This window comes from Carassius auratus, chromosome 20 (genome assembly GCF_003368295.1).
Source record: "Carassius auratus strain Wakin chromosome 20, ASM336829v1, whole genome shotgun sequence".
NCBI lineage: Eukaryota > Metazoa > Chordata > Actinopteri > Cypriniformes > Cyprinidae > Carassius > Carassius auratus.
This window is the reverse complement of record NC_039262.1, coordinates 2186920-2205053: the sequence shown is the minus strand read 5'-3', so window position 1 is coordinate 2205053 and position 18134 is coordinate 2186920. Positions and strand designations below refer to the sequence as shown.

The window sequence follows — 18134 nt, the reverse complement described above, 5'->3', positions numbered from 1 at the left end:
CTCCATTTTAAAATGAAGACCTATTCACTATAGACTCGAGGCGAACGAGGACCAAAGGGAGTATAAAATTAAAGACGCAGCATTTTGCATTTTCTGGCCTCAGTCTTCTGTAATGAATGAGGTTCCTTCTTCAAGCAGCTGTTCATATCTTAGACCGTTTAAATGGCTGCGTTGAAGGAGACAAACAGTGCCGTCAGGAGCTTTGAGGAGAAGGTGGGGGAACAAGTTTAGACAAACTTCTGACTCATAAAGCTTTTAGTTTATGTAACAGCATAAAATTAGGTAAACATAGATGTTTATTCCCACTAGTTGCCCACTAACCTTACTCTTTTCAGGACTTATCTGCTATGATGCATGTTTCACACTCACACATTTTGATGCCGTAAAACCAGTACAGATACAATGACTTTAATCTCATATTGCTATGACTTTCATTTTTGACTTTATTTTCATGCTAAGACTTTAATCTCATAATGTTATGCCTTTATTCTCAATATGGCTACAACTTTATTCTCGTAATTTTGATTTTATTCTCAAAATATTATGCCTTTAATCTCGTAATCTTACATTTATTTTATTTTCGTTTGCGTGGCAATAAAACACTGTGGTAGATCTTGCTTGGGTGTTTACCTGCAGAATTGTTTTTCGTTGGGCTACCTGGTGGACATTGTATGAAGCACAACAATGTTTTGGAACAAGTTCCTGCAGGGAGCTCCGTGACCATGTGTGATTCTATCGGCGCCAGTAGTCTCGTGGTTAGTGTGCGACATACAGTGCATCTGCGCTCACGGTGACCTACCGTATTTTCCAGACTATAAGTCACACTTTTTTTCATAGTTTGGCTGGTCCTGCGACTTATAGTCAGGTGCGACTTATTTATCAAAATTTATTTGACATGAACCAAGAGAAATGAACTAAACATTAACCAAGAGAAAACATTACCGTCTACAGCTGCAAGAGGGCGCACTGTTTTCTTTTGGTTCTAAATAAATGCAACTTATAGTCCAGTGCGACTTATATATGTTTTTTTCCTCATCATGGCGTATTTTTGGACTGATGCGACTTATACGGTAAGTTTGATAACCGTCTCGAGGTCCTTTGCCGGTCCCACTCCCAGTGCTTTCCTGTCTGCTCTCTACTATCCTTTCAAATGAAGGCATAAAAAAGCCCAAAAATATAACTTAAAAAATACGCTTTCTAAATGGCCACATATGTATGACAGAAATTTGGAGGCCTAGGGTCGACATAGTATCTTATGTAAGTGTAAAGGTCCTGGTCTTGATAGGAATTGCATGGTACTTCTGGCATGTGGTGACAACACCCTCCGAGGAGACAAGCTGGTGGGGAATGACTGCTATGTCCTGGCTCCCTTGCTCTCCAATCATCAACTTAAAGCCTTCTGGTCAGATGCATGGACACGTCACAGGCCATCATAGTAGTGCATGATAGTCAAATGTGTGGGTTACATACATAATATGGAGTTATGCATAGAAATGATTGTTTCCCTTATGTGATGGTCATGATGTTGTCTCTTCAATCATTAATCTTCGGTTTCTTGCCGCAAAATTGAAAATCTCCTTCCTGAGTTGGGATTAGTAATAAGTGTTCTTTTAATGTTGCAAGCTGTTCTGTTTAATAGTTGGTTGGTTAGGCTTGCTTCAGACTGGCTGGTACTTAGGTATCGTGGATATCGAGATTTATGACATTGTCTTGTAGTCCTGGACTTCTTTGTGGAATTTGGCTCTTTGGGTTGTTTTAACACCAATCTGATTTAATCGGTAACACTTTAGAATAAGGTTCCATTAGTTAATGTTAGTTAATGTATTAAATAACATGAACAAACAATGAATAATACATTTATTACTGTATTTATTCATCTTCGTTAATGTTAGTTAATGAAAATGCAGTTATTCATTGTTAGTTCATGGTAATTCACAGTGCATTAACTAATGTTAACAAGCACAACCTTTGATTTAAATAATGCATTAGTAAATGTTGAAATTAACATGAACTAAGACTTATAAATGCTGTAGAAGGATTGTTCTTGCTTAGTTCATGTTAATTAATACATTAACTAACATTAACTAATGGAAACTTATTCTAAAGTGTTACCATTTAATCTTAAATTGTCTGATTCACTCTGATTACCTACAAGGTTAATAAAACTTTAGGAGTTATAACATCTACTTTTGGAAGATGCTTTTAACTGCAACTTGCATTGAATTCAAGGTATACATCTCTTTATTGATTCTTTGCTGGAATTTGAACCCATTCACATAAATGTAGTTGTATAGACTACTTTTACAACTTTGTATGTTTCTTTTGCACCCGTTTTATGTATAAGACAGAAAGTGCTTTTCTTTTTTGGGTGAACTGATCCTTTAAGAGTGAAAAGAGCGAGCTGCCTACTCAACTTCTCCCCATCCATTCTCTGTCATCTGCTTCCCAGCTTGTGTTTGTTGTCTCTGCTGCCAACCACCCAACCGGTGATGGACTCCTTCTGCAAAGCTCCTTGTGTGCGAGTGGATGGTGCTCGTGGCACATACTGTGGAGATTTGAGCCAGCTTGTTGTGTTTACCACACACTGACTGTTAAATATATCCCCAGCTATGTGAAGAGTTGAGGGAGGCCTGGCAATGAAAGTGGCACCTGCTTCTTATCACCGCACAGTTTGCTGCTGAGACTAAAACCTCTCCAGAGGCAAATAAAGGCATGCTTGCAGACTCGAGTGCGCCACTGATATGTGCCGCATTTATAGGGTTGGCATTTGTGAGTCTGGCGACTGGTCAAGACTGCCGATTTGGGTCAGAGAAACAATACACACTATTTTAAAGAGTTGATGTAAATGAGTCTAATACATCTGATAACTGGTTGTGTAATTGGCATCTGCGGTTGCTCCTGCACAACCACATCAGTTGAATGCATAGTCTAGTGGACAGCTGCCATTGGTCTCCTTGGATAAAATGTACCATACCACATCCAGTATCCAGTGCAAAAAGTACAGGACTCCTAAGATTTATTTAGATTCCGAACAGTTGCTCAGATGAAAAAAGAATCGGTAACAATGAACATGGAGACACCTTATAATTAAAGAAAATAAGTTTCATTTATATTGTTAATTATTTAATTTATTTGAAAATATGAAATCAAATTATACATAAAAGATTTTACAATATTTTACTAACGTAAACAATTCATTTAATAGTTATTTATTCAAATGTATTAATTTCTAAAATGAAATCATTTTAAATAATTCATTTGAAATGAACAATTCCATTGCGAGAAACATGCAAATCCTGAATTTAGAGCGGTTTATATTATATCAATATATATAATATATATTATAGGTATAATAATATAATTTCCAAAAAAAAAAAAATCTACATTTCTAAATAATTTTTTTTTATTAATTATTAAACGTTTAATTATTTCACACTAAATACCTTTAATAATTATACTGTTTTTAATTTCATTATGAGAAGCCTACAAATCCTGAAAAATTACCTGTTTATATTATATCAATAAAGTAGCAATTAAAATATTTTTAGAAAAATATTTTAATTCATTAATTCTCAAATGTGTTATTTATAAAAGGATTTTATATTAAATATGTAAAAATTTTCTTATTATTTGTTCATTTTATTACCTGCAAATCCTGAATATAAATCTGAATTTATTAACTTTCAGTGAGTTACACATCTCCTTTAAACAAACATGCAAGTAAAGTTCTAAACAAATGCATGATCAGATTCAGTAGAGTCTCGCTGTGGTCCTCGAGGCAAACCCCCTGGAGTTCTTCACTGTAATGCTGCGTGACTTCGGTGGCAGTTTGTTGTTGATGGTGATTATGATGACAGAGTATGTTAATTACAGTGTGCTTACCATAAGTACACGCTAGCCTGACCCTGCGTGTTTACCAGATGAGCGCTTCTAATGCTGTAATTATTGTTTGGTGCAGATGCTGGGTGGAACATCTCTCCCTGTCAATACCCTGGTAAAGATTAAGGAGGGACTCCTGAGGCAGAGGGAACTGGAGATTGACCGGTGAGTAAATAAAGACACTTTTAGAGTGTAATTAGATTATTTTTAGGTTGTGGGGTCAAATATATATATATATATATCTATATATATATCTATATATAGATATATATATAGATAGATATATATAGATATATATATATAGATATATATATATATATATATAGATATATATATAGATAGATATATAGATATATAGATATATAGATATATATATAGATATATATATAGATATATATATATATAGATATATAGATATATATATAGATATATATATAGATATATATATATAGATATATATATATATATATATAGATATATATATATATATAGACACACACAAATATATATACACAAATATATAATATGTTAAAACTCTCTTATATATAATTATTAAAAAAATGTATTATGTTTTCATATGTATATATACATATACTGTATATAAATTCTAAATTTACAGATATTAGATATTACTATATTATTATATTTTATTTAAAATATATGTATTATTTCTCTAAATTTTATATTTTAAATGGTTAATTCTAAATTAACAGATAATATTAACATATAATAATTAACATAATATTAGATATTAGATAATAATAATGGACATTTTTATATATACATGAATATATATATTTTTATACATTTAATTTCCAATCAAATAACATGCTTTCAGTAAGTCACACGCCTTACTGAAGACAGTTTTAAAGTGCTCAAAATAAGACCATTTTAAGGTTGTTGGGTAAAATATTTATTCAAATGGGGTTGTAAGATCTGATGCGTGTAGACATATTCCACTTATTAAAATAATCACTCATCCTAGCCAAAAATAAAAGCATCTCTCAACTGTCTGTGTCCAAACAAGGCCTATCCTGACCTCCCACATAAACAGAGTAATGGAATCATCCATTTTTGCCTGTAGGTTTGTCATGAGCTCCTGTTTCTGGAGAGGGGCAGATGCTTCATTAATAGCGTTTCATTAATTTAACATGACATGGGCTGTGTTTGCGACTCTGACCCTGCAGTGATTGCTGTGACCTTGAGCGCTTGTAATTATAGCATCATGCCATCACCCGAAGTGTTGTGAGCTCTAACAGACGGGGCAGTTTCACAGACGCCACCGAGCAGACCGCCACTGTTCAGACACAAACGAACCGCGTTTCCCTGCCAAGAATTACACATGAGGAAACGCTTTTAGCTGGCCATCAGTCTGGTACTGCTCAGACTTCTGTCACATGACAGTTTAGCTCTTTGCTTATCTTATTGCTCTTTTACATTTTAGTTTAATTTATTAAAGGTGCTGTAACCAATGTTTGGGGACTTTTATTTTAACACCTCTTCTTCCAAAACCCTGCCTTACAAATATGTCGTTGATATAAGGAGAGAGGAGCAAAATAGCAAAATTGTACCACAGACTAACTGTTGATTGTTTATGAAAGTGAATATGGCTGTAAACCTGAATAATCTTAAAAAATTGACACTCTTTGCTTCCTGTTTCACAAATATGGACTGCTCCGTGAACATGCAACATGATTGACAGGTAGAAAGCATTTCAGAATCTTCTGATTGTCTAAACCAGGTTTTTTTTCTCTTTGTTTGTTTGTTTTTAAAGCTGGTGCTGTCAAAATAATTAACCATGATTAATTGCATCCAAAATAAACGTTTTAATTTACATGTTTACATATTTGCATAAAATAATTTTACTTTGTTTATTTATTATGTGTATATATATATATAAATACACACACACAGTATATATTTTGAAAATATTTACATGTATATATTTACATTCATATAATTTATATTATATATCAATATATTTAATTTGTAAGCGAAACATATTTTTCTTAAATATATACATGAATGGGTCTGTATTTATATATACATAATAAATATACACAGTGCACACACACATACGGTGTACACAAAAACACACAAAAAAATGTTTGGATGTGATTAATTGCTTTACAGCACTATTTTAAACCATAAAATATAAACACAGCTATATATTTTCCATGTGTACAAATTTCTACTGTGTGAGGAATGTATATATAACGCTTCAAAATGTCTGACAGTTTTTTTTTTGTTTTTTTTCAGAATATTTTAGAAGTAACATCACATTCTTGAAATGTGTTAATTCATATTATTATTATTTTACCTTTTTCAATTTGTATTTTATTATATTTTGGGTCTCAGAAATGTTTAGGCCACAATTTATGTTTCTAAATCTACGGTCATCTCAGAGAAAGATCTGTTTCAGAACATCTAATTCAGTTATTTCCGTTGGGGAAAAAAGGGACGTTTTCCTAACAAATTGCTTGCAGCACCTCTAACTGAACAAAACATTAGGTACCACAAGACAGCTTTGCGATCAGTTCCCTGATCTTGCTGGTTTATCATATGCTGAACTTGTTCTAGTAATGTTTAACCACACTCCCGCTCTTATTTTGCTCAAAGGCAGAAAATGTCCAAACCAAGTGCAACAAGCACATTTTAAAATGTCATTGCAAGTGTAAAAACTCTGAAGCAGCGCTGTGCAACAGTCAAAGTGAATATTGAGTGTCTTACTGATTTCTAGGCAAAAGCAGCAAATCCTTCAGCTCCATGCGAGGATCAGGGAAAACGAGTTAAGGGCGCAACAAGTCCTCCAAAACCAGAGGGGGCGCTATGATGACTCATATCTGCTCAAAGCTAAGGTACTATAATGATTCGGATTACATAATACTTTTATAATGAGATTAAAAATGGTCACTTACCTACCACTGATGCCTTTCTTTTCACTATTTTAGGACTCTCCGTATGACAGTCCGGTATCCAGCCAGAGTCCGAAGTCCCAGCTGCCGGAGCGCGTGAGTCCCCTGTCCTGTGAGAACGGAGAGCTGGGCCGGAAACTAGCTGCGGCAGAGCTGGAGGTCATCCACCTCAGCGAATTTCTCAAACAGAACACACAGAAATACACTGAAGACATCAAGAAACTGGAGGAGAAGGTGAGCGCGTCTAATTATCTTACTCCTAAACGTCTGTGGTGTTAAAATATTTGGATTATATGGATTATATGTATGCACACAACAGTTTCTTATGAATATGTATGCTTAATTCAGCACACGTGCATAGACACATGAATTTCTTCTTAACCTCGTTCTAATGTTAATGAAGTTTGAGTTTTGTAAATAAGCAACTGCATGCCTGAAATTAGTTATCTGCGTAAAATAACAGCCAAAACCATCAAAGTTACAGACCTCTTATTAGCCAGCTGTACGTTATAATATGTAAGAAATATAGTATAATATTATAAAGACAGCAATAAAATAAATAAAACAATATAAAATGTGTGCTTTTATTTTGCCATTATAGTAAAAGCTAAATAAGTTTTAGTAGATTTTCTTTTCAAATGTACAGTTACAGTACTTATTACAATTAAAAACAAAAAATAAAACAATTAAAATCAATCTCATGATTTCAGAGTATGAAGTTTTTTTATTGTTTATTATTATATTATAATTTTTTTCTGAATTTTTAAAAAAAGTTTTAGATTCATATATTAAATTTATTTATATATCATAAATTATATTAATATAAATATATACATGTAAATATTTTCAAAGTTTATACTGTTTGACAGCACATATATACACATAAATATATATATACAAATTTATTATCATTAACATTTCTTTGTATTAAACATTAGAATTTTATATTAGGATTAACTATATTTAAGATTATATCTGTATCTAAAATGTTATTTTATCATGATTATAAGGCCATCCTATGCATGTGATTTTGGCGTACTTGTGGCTTCAGTTGTTGAGTTTCTTACATTTAAAATAAATGATGGTTTGTAATTGTGATATCTTTCTGAAAACGTTCAAACAGATTTCTCACACAAACTTGTGTCAACACAATGTGCTTAGTAAATGAGAAACTGTTGAAGCTGAACAAGATACTCTGTGTTTGGGTTCAGATGAAAACACGTGACCGCTACATCAGCAGTCTGAAGAAGAAGTGCCAGCGTGAACAGGAGCAGAATCAGGAGAAGCAGCAGCGCATCGAGACGCTGGAGAAGTACCTGGCAGACCTGCCCTCGCTGGACGAGGTCCAGACACAGGCTCAGCAGGTCCAGACGTCAAAACCTGATCGAACAGTCTTTTACATTTAACCTGATTCCCTTAGATGCTACTTCTTCCTAGTTTATCACCATCCCGTTCAGCCTTAAATCTGATTGTCAGCCTCAAAAATCTAAAGTGATGTTGATTCAGTTAATCAGGGCATAATTAGCGTCTCCTTTCAATGCTAAACCAACACAGCAGTGTCAGTCCCCACGGCGTTCTGCTAACAGATCAGCACAAACAGCTGCTGATGTGACAGACGCTCTTCATTATGGTTGGAAATAATCGTACTTGCGGGTTATTAAATCATTGTTTTGTGCAGTCTGCTAGTGAAGATTAATTTTATCCGACAGTCAACAGCAAATTTTTGGCATCACATTTTTCTTATCTGAGTAGTTTGCGGCATCTTTCACTTCCCTGTCACTACACTCAGATGATGTCTGCTGATTTTTTCTGTTCTGACACTGGATTAAATGCAGTGCAGTTTACTCCAGAAACAATTTTACTCATTAATATTTTAGTCGCCCTTTTCAGTACATATGAGAAAATCTATGATACGATACATTTCAGTACATATGAGAAAATCTGCGATACGATACATTTGTGTACTACTTTTATTTTATTTTAAAAATGGAAGTACACAAATTATATAGTGACCAGAAATGGCTGAACAAATGGAAACAAACATTTAATTTTGTTACTTTTTTTGTTGTTGTTGTTGTTTGTATGGTTTATGCTAAAACCAAGAATTGGATAAGCAAAATAAACACACAAATAAAATAACATATTTCTAAATACTAAACTACTAATATTTGAACTCCGAACTACCCACCAAATGAAAAACATTTGTAAACATTTACTCATTTTGTGTTTGTAGTATTTTTTTACCTTTTAGAGAAAATGGAAATTGAATGACAATCATGCAGTGACCAAAAATAAATAAAAGAAAACTCAAATTTTTTATTTAATTCTTTATAAATTATTTTATTTTTGACAAATATTGAAGTTATCAAATCCTTGAAATAACACAAATATTGAAATGAACAAATATTGAAGTTAACCAACTGAAGTGACCAATTTTTTTGGAATAAATCAAAACATTTGATTTGAAATGTTACGGTCCGAACTACAGTTCAAGTTCTTCCCACACTGCAGAGATAAATGCTGAAATAACACTTCAGACACATTCTCATTTTATGTTATTTTATTTTATTTTTCCTAGCGCATTGTCAGAGTTTTGTCTTGCTTTAAGCATAAATCTTACAACATTTATAAGGTTTATGTTAAAACATAATGTAAAATAAAGATAAAAAATATTTACTATATTATAATATTTCACTTATTTCTGAAAACAAGTCATATTATCTTTTCTTCTCAATTAAACATATCTTGATTTAGAGATTATTCTGACCAATTTTCTGAAATGCAAAAGCAAAAAAAAAATCAGATTACAGGCAAAATAGTAGTGTTACTGTCCTCATCTCTGTCCGTATTGTGGCGTCTCAGTTGCAGGAAGTGCAGGGGAAGAAGCAGACTTTGGAGGACACAGTCGCCCAGCTGGAGAAAACCCTGGAGGAGAACCGAGCCGTGCTGCAGGAGAAAGATGCCCTCATCGAGACCCAGTCCAAACGGGAGAAAGAGCTTATGAGCGCTGTTCAGAGGTACTGCACTCACTCACACACACACTCACTCCATTGAGACGAGCTCACACCCAGAAGCATTGCTTTTGATTTGCTTCTTCTCTGAAAGCCACTTTTTATATATAAAGTGCCTAGTCCTTGTTAGGTGAGCTGAAGATCAAAGTGCTGTGTACTCTTATTAAAACATGGCGATAACACAGGAATTAAATCAGGCCAAGCATCTGCTCAGACTGAAAAAAATAATAATTGAAGGCCACTGCAGCTTTGATATATGTAATGAGCATCTATTATGATTTCTCTTTGTACCTTATTTTATTTTACCCAATGAATGATAAAACTCGTGTCTGTAGCCTGCAAGAGAAAGTGGAGAAGTGCTTGGAGGATGGAGTACGGCTGCCCATGCTGGACCTGAAACAGCTGGAAAGAGAAAACACTCGTCTGCTGGGACAACAGAGCCAGAAGAGCCTGGTACTGATCCCCCATGAAGCACCTAATGAAGCTTAAAAAGACATTACTGTAATCATGCGCTGCTTTTATTTCCAGACGTCTCTGCCACAGATGTCTTTTAGTACATTATAATCAACACATTTACTGCTAGATTGATATGTTGCACTAAAGACAGAACATGTACACTACACTTAGAGTTTGGATTTTAATAATTTGGTTTATTTTTTAATGTATCAAATTCTCACCAAAATACAATAAAAAACGCTGATATTGCGAAATAATTCAATTTTAAATTATGTAGGCATAAAAACACAACAGGCCGATTGTATGGGAACACCTAGTCATTCTGTATTATTAAATATATCCCACCTTTTATAAAAATATTGACGTACACAAATGGAAGTAACCAAAAATTTTGATGAACCAATTGAAGTGACCAAAAATGGTTGAATTAATCAAAAATTTGTTTTTTGTTTTGTTTTGTTACAGTCCAAGTTCTTCCCACACTGCTGCGTAAAATGCTGAAATTCTCACTTTATTTAATATTTATTTTAATCACTGGCTGCTTTTCCTCCTTTGGGCATTCAAATTATATAATTACAATTTCTGCATTAAAATTGTAATTTTGCATACACTCATATGTATATGCAGTGTTGGGAAACGTTACTTCTAAAAGTAATGCATTACAATATTGCGTTACTCCCTAAAAAAGTAACCAATTTCACCAATTTCAATGGAAAGTAAGGCATTACATTACTTTTGTGTTACGTTTGTATTACTTTTTCGATATTAGCAGGGCTTCATTCTTTTTAATATAATAAGTTCTATTTATAGCAAATGTAAAAACCCTTTCACACCAAAAAGTGTAATGAATAAACCTCAGGCTGAAGGAAAAGTTAATTCACGTCTGTAGAGTAGAACGCAGGAGAAGGTGGTTCAACACTCTTCAACAATAACAAAAAACAATGAAGCACAATTGTTAGTTTATCTAGAGTAATTTTTGCTTATTAGTATGGTTGAACTGGATTATTAAAGGTCTTAAAAAAGGTCTTGCTTAATAAAATGAGATTAGATCCATTTGTGTTACTTAACACGTTTCATTTGTTTCAGCTGATCGACGATCAGAAGCAGCAGATTGACAAACTCACTCTGGAGATGTCGGTAAGATGTCATTCTCTACCTTTTATTTGTGGAAACTTGGTTTGGATTGGCTCTTACTCTTGGATGGATGATGAGTCTTATGTTGAATTGAGTTATCAGAGCAGGCTTCTTGCAGGCCCTGGAAAAGAAGCTGCAGAGGGAGAGAGGCATCACGCAGGAGCTCCGCAAACAGCTCTTGGAACGCGAGGAGGAACTGGAAACCCTCTCCAAAACTCTTCAACAGGTACAGCTCACCAAACCATCCAAAAAGCGACTCTAAAGTCCCGCTAAGCCTTTTTTCGTCCTAAATGATACAGATGAGCCTGCAAGCAGAAGTTAGAAGCTTGATTGAAGGCTCATTTTTGTGCCATTAAATTGCTCGCACCCTGCCTTTAACAGCTGTCGAGTCATGAATAACCCAACCGGCCCCCAGTACGTTATTAGGATTCAGAACGTCATTTTTCAGCGCGCCGTCTCAAGGTCATGCGTGATCCACAGACTCTCACAGAGCACTGAGGCCGTACATCATACCGCTGCCACAGGGACACCAGATTATTACCTGGCTTTCTCATGCGAGACCCACAGACTATTGTGAGGTTTGATTACCAAGTATAAAAGATCCCATGTAAAGGAGGACTGCAGTGGACAACAGTTTGGTTCCCTCATGATGCAGTTCACAACCGCTTTTAAACCACAGATCCTACAGCCTTAACCAAGAAGTGTTTCTTTTCCAAGCAACTGATACGTAAGAATAGTACTACAATTTTTTTTTGTTACATTTTAGATTTACATTTATTTACATTCCTACAACCCCATTAGATGTTATAAATTCACTGTAAACCACAGGTTCAAGGGGATTACTGCTTTAACAGTTATACGTAGTAAGGTTTCACAGAATAAAACAGAGCAAAAAAAATGTAATGATATTAATAAAAACATTATTCTTCCGGCAAACAATGTAGTTTTTCAGAAACAGTTGTGGTTCCAACAAAGTGTTTGCCGAGCAACGCAAATGTAAACAAAAGGTGTGTATTTGTAGAGTAATTTACAACAGCTTCGAACTTGGCTCAACCAATCAGAATCAAGGAACTATCCGTTTTACAACATATTTGTTAAATTTTAGCAGAGGTTTATATTTTGCATTGAAGTATTCCAATCTGCGTTGACAGATGGTGTGTGTGTGTGTGTGTGTGCGCGCGTTCATGTAAACCTTTCAAATGTTTGCATTTTTGACCGAAATACAATGAGAATATTGTATTATGAAAATATGTGAAATATTGTTACAAATTAAAATAGTTGTTTTCTATTTTAATAATTACATTTTAATATTCAAAAATTTACTATCAATGTTTTAAAATTGTGCGTGTGTGTGTATTTATACACAGTACATACCAAAAGTTTGGAAACATTACTATTTTTAATGTTTTTGAAAGAAGTTTCTTCTGCTCATCAAGCCTGCATTTATTTGATCAAAAATACAGAAAAAAAATGTAATATTGTGAAATATTATTACAACTTAAAATTATAGTTTTCTATTTGAATATACTTTAAAAAAAAATAATTTATTCCTGTGATGCAAAGCTGAATTTTCAGCATCATTACTCCAGCCTTCAGTGTCACATGTAACATCCAGTTTATCACATGATCATTTAGAAATCATTCTAATATTCTGATTTATTATGAGTGTTGGAAACAGTTCTGCTGTCTAATATATTTGATGAATAAAAGGTTAAAAAGAACTGCATTTATTAAAAAAAAAATTATAATATATATTCTAATAATATATTTTCTTTACCATCACTTTTTATCAATTTAACACATCCTTGCTGAATAAAAGTATTGATTTTTTTTTTTTTTTTAAATGAAAGAAAGAAAAATTACTATTACTATACAAATAAATGATAATTTAAAGTATAATAAATTGAAAAATAATTATTTTAAGTTGTAATAATATTTCACAATATCATTTTTTTTCTGTATTTTTGATCAAATAAATGCAGGCTTGATGAGCAGAAGAAACTTCTTTCAAAAACATTAAAAATAGTAATGTTTCCAAACTTTTGGTCTGTACTGTGTGTGTATATATATATATATATATATATATATATATATATATATATATATATATATATATATATATATATATATATATATATATATATATATAGTGTGTGTGTGTATATATATATATATATAAAAATCTTAAATATATGCATGCATCTGTGTGTTTATATATACACAATAAATATAATAAATATATATATATATATGAACCCTTTTTTGTATTATTGTGAAAACCATGATCTGTTTTTTTATTCTGTAATAATAATTTTGTGATTCCTTGCTGAATAAAAAATCTTAATTAAAAGTAATCTCAGTGAGTTTACAAGCACATTTTAATTTTACAGTATTTTTTATATTTACATTTAATTTCATATTTTAGTTCTCACTGAGCCCACATTTTTGAAGTGAAAGTGACACCTACAATTTCTGCCAGCCCGAGACTCGAACTCACAACCCTTCGATTGCGAGTCCGACTCTCTAACCATTAGGCCACGACTTCCCCTTAAAAACAGACCAGTAGTTCTGATTTCAGATGCAGCTTTTGTCTTGATTTCTAGTTTAATTTTGTTGTTAATTCTCTAATTATTAGTCCTTTACTGTGTGCTCACTTTCTCGTTATCAATTTTCTGAAAATTGTACAAGCTCTAGCAATGCAGTTGAGTAACTACATTCTAGCTGTGTCAACTTGAACGCCGTTCAGTGTTTATTTCATAATGACCTCGTGTGAATAAATGAATATCTGCATCTTCTGTAATGTACGACACAGAACAGTTCTCTTCGGGCTAGATGTGAATGAATTATCAAGCGTTCTCCGCTGACGTGCAGATTTAATGCCACCATCCTCAGTAGATCAGGACGCACGTTCTCCTCCGCTCTTGCTGTAGTCCTGCTGTGGAAGTGCTAGTAATTCCAGCTCTCACTCTTTAATATTTTGGGCAGCTTTCACAAATAGCTGCTCATGAATCTGTTCTTGTAGCTCTTGAATATGCTCAGAGTTACGCTGGTGATCTGTATCAGGATGCACACGATTGTTAAGCTTAGTCATCAACGCTGCAGTCCAAACTTTGAAAGTTCCTTCCACACTGCAGCATAAAATGCTGAAATCGCACTTCAGACACATTCTTTGTATCCGTAATAGCACTTGAAGGTGAAAATAACCATTCTCTCAAGTCTCCAGTGGCAAATGTGACAAGCCGGGGCTTCATTGTACTTTCATAATTTAAAATTAAACTCTGATTGTTCCCTTGAAAGGCTCTGTCCTGATTCACCCTGCTTTCTGTATTTGTCTCCACAGAACCAAAGACGGCCAGACGAGGAGACGCTGAATGTGACCCCCGGGTCCTGTCTGAAGGAGGCCGGGCCCCTGCTGAAGGAGATGTCCCTGTGTCTGCTGGATCTGAAGGGTCTGTGCAGTGTCCTCACACAGAGAGCTCAAGGAAAAGAGCCCAACCTGGCCCTGCTGCTTGGCATCAAATGTAAATACTCTAGCCTTAGCAGCATAGGATCTTTTATTCCAGAATAAACTGGTTTGATTTTCATTTGTGACACTTTTTTTCTTCCAGCTATGAGCTGCTCGGCGGAGGAGAACGAGAAGCCGCTGATGGAGGACGGCTTGCGGGCCAAGCTGGTGGAGGTGTGCCAGCTGAGGAAAGACATTGACGAGCTGCGGACGCTCATCTCGGATCGTTACGCACAGGACATGGGCGAAAACTGCGTGACGCAATGAGCCATTTCCACCTTGTCAGGCCCGACGGCGTTCCCAGAGATCATAAAGGGGAAATAAAGTCAACCTCTCGGAAACAAACAAGGTCTTTCAGACCACTAAAGGTTGGACCAAGCTGTGAATCCAGTTTACAAGGACGTCTTTACAACAAGTTTCTTGCGGACATTGAATTTTCAAGGAGTTTGAATGTGTTATTGTATTTATTGAGACCGTTTGAGTTCCTCACGCTGTTCCTGTCAAGTCGACTTTGAGGGAAAGTAGAGCAACTGGTGTCCTAAAGTGCCTTGTGTTCCTGTTTGTGTACCTTTAAACTTCATGAACGTCACTGAATTATTTTACCCAAAGAAGCTGGTCCATCCTCTACCCAACAGCTGCAGGTCGCAGGTCGATGTTCAGGACCCTGTACATCGAAAACACCAACAGGAACAGCAGCATTTGAAAGCTCCTTCATCGCCAACATCCTGCATTTTGTGTAGTTTAGTATGTTTGAGCTTCCGTTGAACTCGAGCAATGTTGCATTTCAAAATAAATGACAGCAGAGGAATCCAGGTGAATCTATTCAGGATGCCCATTAAATAGTTTTTAATTGGAATAAAATATGAGCTGCTTTTTTAACTTCGCTGCACAGTTCGGTGTCGAGTTCCAAAGTCAGACAGGAAACAATGTTCTGCACTTCCTGTGACATGCTTATGACATTTTATAAACTCCAGATAACATGTATTTCTTAGGAATATGGACGAAATCAATGCAAAACTTGTTCACTCAGGTATTTTAAGAGTTTCTTTTATTCGTTGTCGTTGCTCTGAATGCTTTCAGAAGGGATTTAAGTGTCATTAAGTTCATTTTCGACCCCAAGCAGAATATTTTATAGTTGATAAAGTCCAGTGATGCGGTCATGTCAAGCTTTGCACCAAGGTGACGAATGTTTAAGATATTTACAGTACAAGCATCTATATATGGCTTATGTATCGTGACTGTACTCTCATTGTATTTAAAGTATATTAAGCATGTTTTCAAATGGAGGTTTTGTCATTATGTGCTCATAATATCTTGTGCATGTGCATAAAATTACTTTGTATTTAAAGAAGGGACTAGATTAAGGTAACTAAGTAGATGTACGCTGCGCTATGCAACCTCACATTAACCAGCATTTATTATGCGTTTCTGCAGATATGTAATATTATTCTGTGCCTTTACAAATCTATGCAGCAGAACCACAGTATGACATCGAAGGGTATTTTCCATAACTGGCAGAGACAGGAAGTTTATTTCATAAATGTGCAGGCCAGCTAAGCCATATTCACATGCAATGCATATTTATTCTCAGGCAGAGAGCTGCTCATAACCAGATGGAGAATGCATGTGGTGCTCTTCATTGTGCATTAGAGGACAGTGTGACCGCATGCTGAATTGTGTATATATAGGAATACAAAAGCAACGTGCACTGGTTGACATGACCCACTCACTGTGCACTGAAAGCCACTGGTTGGTTTAACAGTATGTTTGAATTTCACATGTCTTTCAAATCTTAAGCTTTTAATTTTCCAGCTAGAATTTACAAATGCCAAAGGTCTATTTATGTACAATTTTAGTTTTTGTTCTCAAAAGTATTAACTATTTTTCCATTTTGTAAAGTGCTTTTCGTTTGTACAATTGTCAAATAAAGTATTTTTCTACATCGTTTTTTTTTTAAATGTTTTTACTAACAAGAATAGTAAATTCATGTAGATTATTTTTTATATGATGCACATTCAATTCCAAATCTTGGTGTAAAATGTATAGTAATGTTGGATGTGCATTTCATTTAAATTTCTAAATCAAATGGTCGAAGTATATTTCAGGCACTTTGATGTAAAAAAAAAAAAAAAAAGGGGGAGTACAGTATATTTTTTTTGGAGTATAAGTCGCATCGGTCCAAAAATACATCATGATGAGGAAAAAAAACAAGTCGCACTGGACTATAAGTCGCATTTTTTTAGAACCAAGAGAAAACATTACCATCTACAGCCGCCAGAGGGCGCTCTATGTTCTCAGGGGTAGACTACAGGAGCAGCATAGAGCGCCCTCTCGTGGCTGGAGAAGGTAATGTTTTCTCTTGGTTCGTGTCAAATTAATTTTGATAAGTCGCACCTGACTTTAAGTCGCAGGACCCGCCAAACTAGAGCCTTTAAGAAAAAACAAATTAAGGGGGGGGGGGCACAATGTGGTTTCATGCATTCAGAGTGGATTACATTGTAAAAGAGTTGGATTCTCATGCCAAGCATGGATATAGTTTAAAAATTAATTTGGATGTATGACTATTTCTGTGCCAAAAATCTTACTTCCAGGTTCATACAAGTTTCAGATTTTTCAATTGTGAATACAATTGTGACGTAGACGAAGGTGGAACCTGGAAACCCACACCCACATTGACCAGAGCGAGATCGCGCTCATCAGTGAGCTTCTTTCAGATGAACATTTTATAAATAAGGCCCAGTTAGACGCTGGATTTGCATATGGTTTAAAACTGAAAGACGGAGATGTCCCAGCTATAAAAAGATCCCCCAGTCATGATTCAGAACTGCAGACGCAAAGTGAAACGGCATCAAATGTCAGTTTTGTTTGCATTCGGTGCTCGTCACTCTTTAGCTCCGCCCACAGCACGCATCCAAGATGGAAAGACTAAAGACTTGTTGGCGATATGAACGATGCAGTACTACTCTATAGGTGCTCAAGATTAACATGCGATTGGATCAAACTGTCTGTTATGCCCCCTTTAAGGAATCAGTTTGCTGCTGTTCACTTAAACAGCCTTCCAATGTCAAATTAATTTACATTGACATTTACACAATTACATTTTTCAAAACTATATGCAAATATCAAATTCAATTCTCTCCAGAAACCAATTAACTAACAAAAAATAAATAAAATGCACTGGGTTTCATCCATACTTCAGGGTTTATCAAAACTCAAAGAATAACAAGACTGGAG

At 34.7% G+C, this 18134-nt stretch overlaps 1 protein-coding gene across 4 annotated transcripts in view; it reads left to right on the top strand.

Annotated features, from left to right (window-relative positions):
- LOC113120501 (centrosomal protein of 85 kDa-like) overlaps positions 1 to 15644 on the top strand; it is a 60626-nt gene extending 44982 nt beyond the window's left edge. For 3 of the 4 annotated variants that reach the window (XM_026290362.1, XM_026290361.1, XM_026290359.1), the window contains exons 4-13: positions 3959 to 4044; positions 6620 to 6737; positions 6831 to 7028; positions 8006 to 8158; positions 9657 to 9811; positions 10141 to 10258; positions 11348 to 11398; positions 11514 to 11621; positions 14736 to 14916; positions 15004 to 15644. In XM_026290362.1, the coding sequence (XP_026146147.1) occupies positions 3959 to 4044; positions 6620 to 6737; positions 6831 to 7028; positions 8006 to 8158; positions 9657 to 9811; positions 10141 to 10258; positions 11348 to 11398; positions 11514 to 11621; positions 14736 to 14916; positions 15004 to 15167 (1332 nt within the window). In that variant the 3' untranslated portion in view covers positions 15168 to 15644. The remainder of the gene's footprint in view (positions 1 to 3958; positions 4045 to 6619; positions 6738 to 6830; positions 7029 to 8005; positions 8159 to 9656; positions 9812 to 10140; positions 10259 to 11347; positions 11399 to 11513; positions 11622 to 14735; positions 14917 to 15003) is intronic. The other variant, XM_026290360.1, reaches the window with a different exon arrangement.
- Positions 15645 to 18134: the final 2490 nt, after the last annotated feature.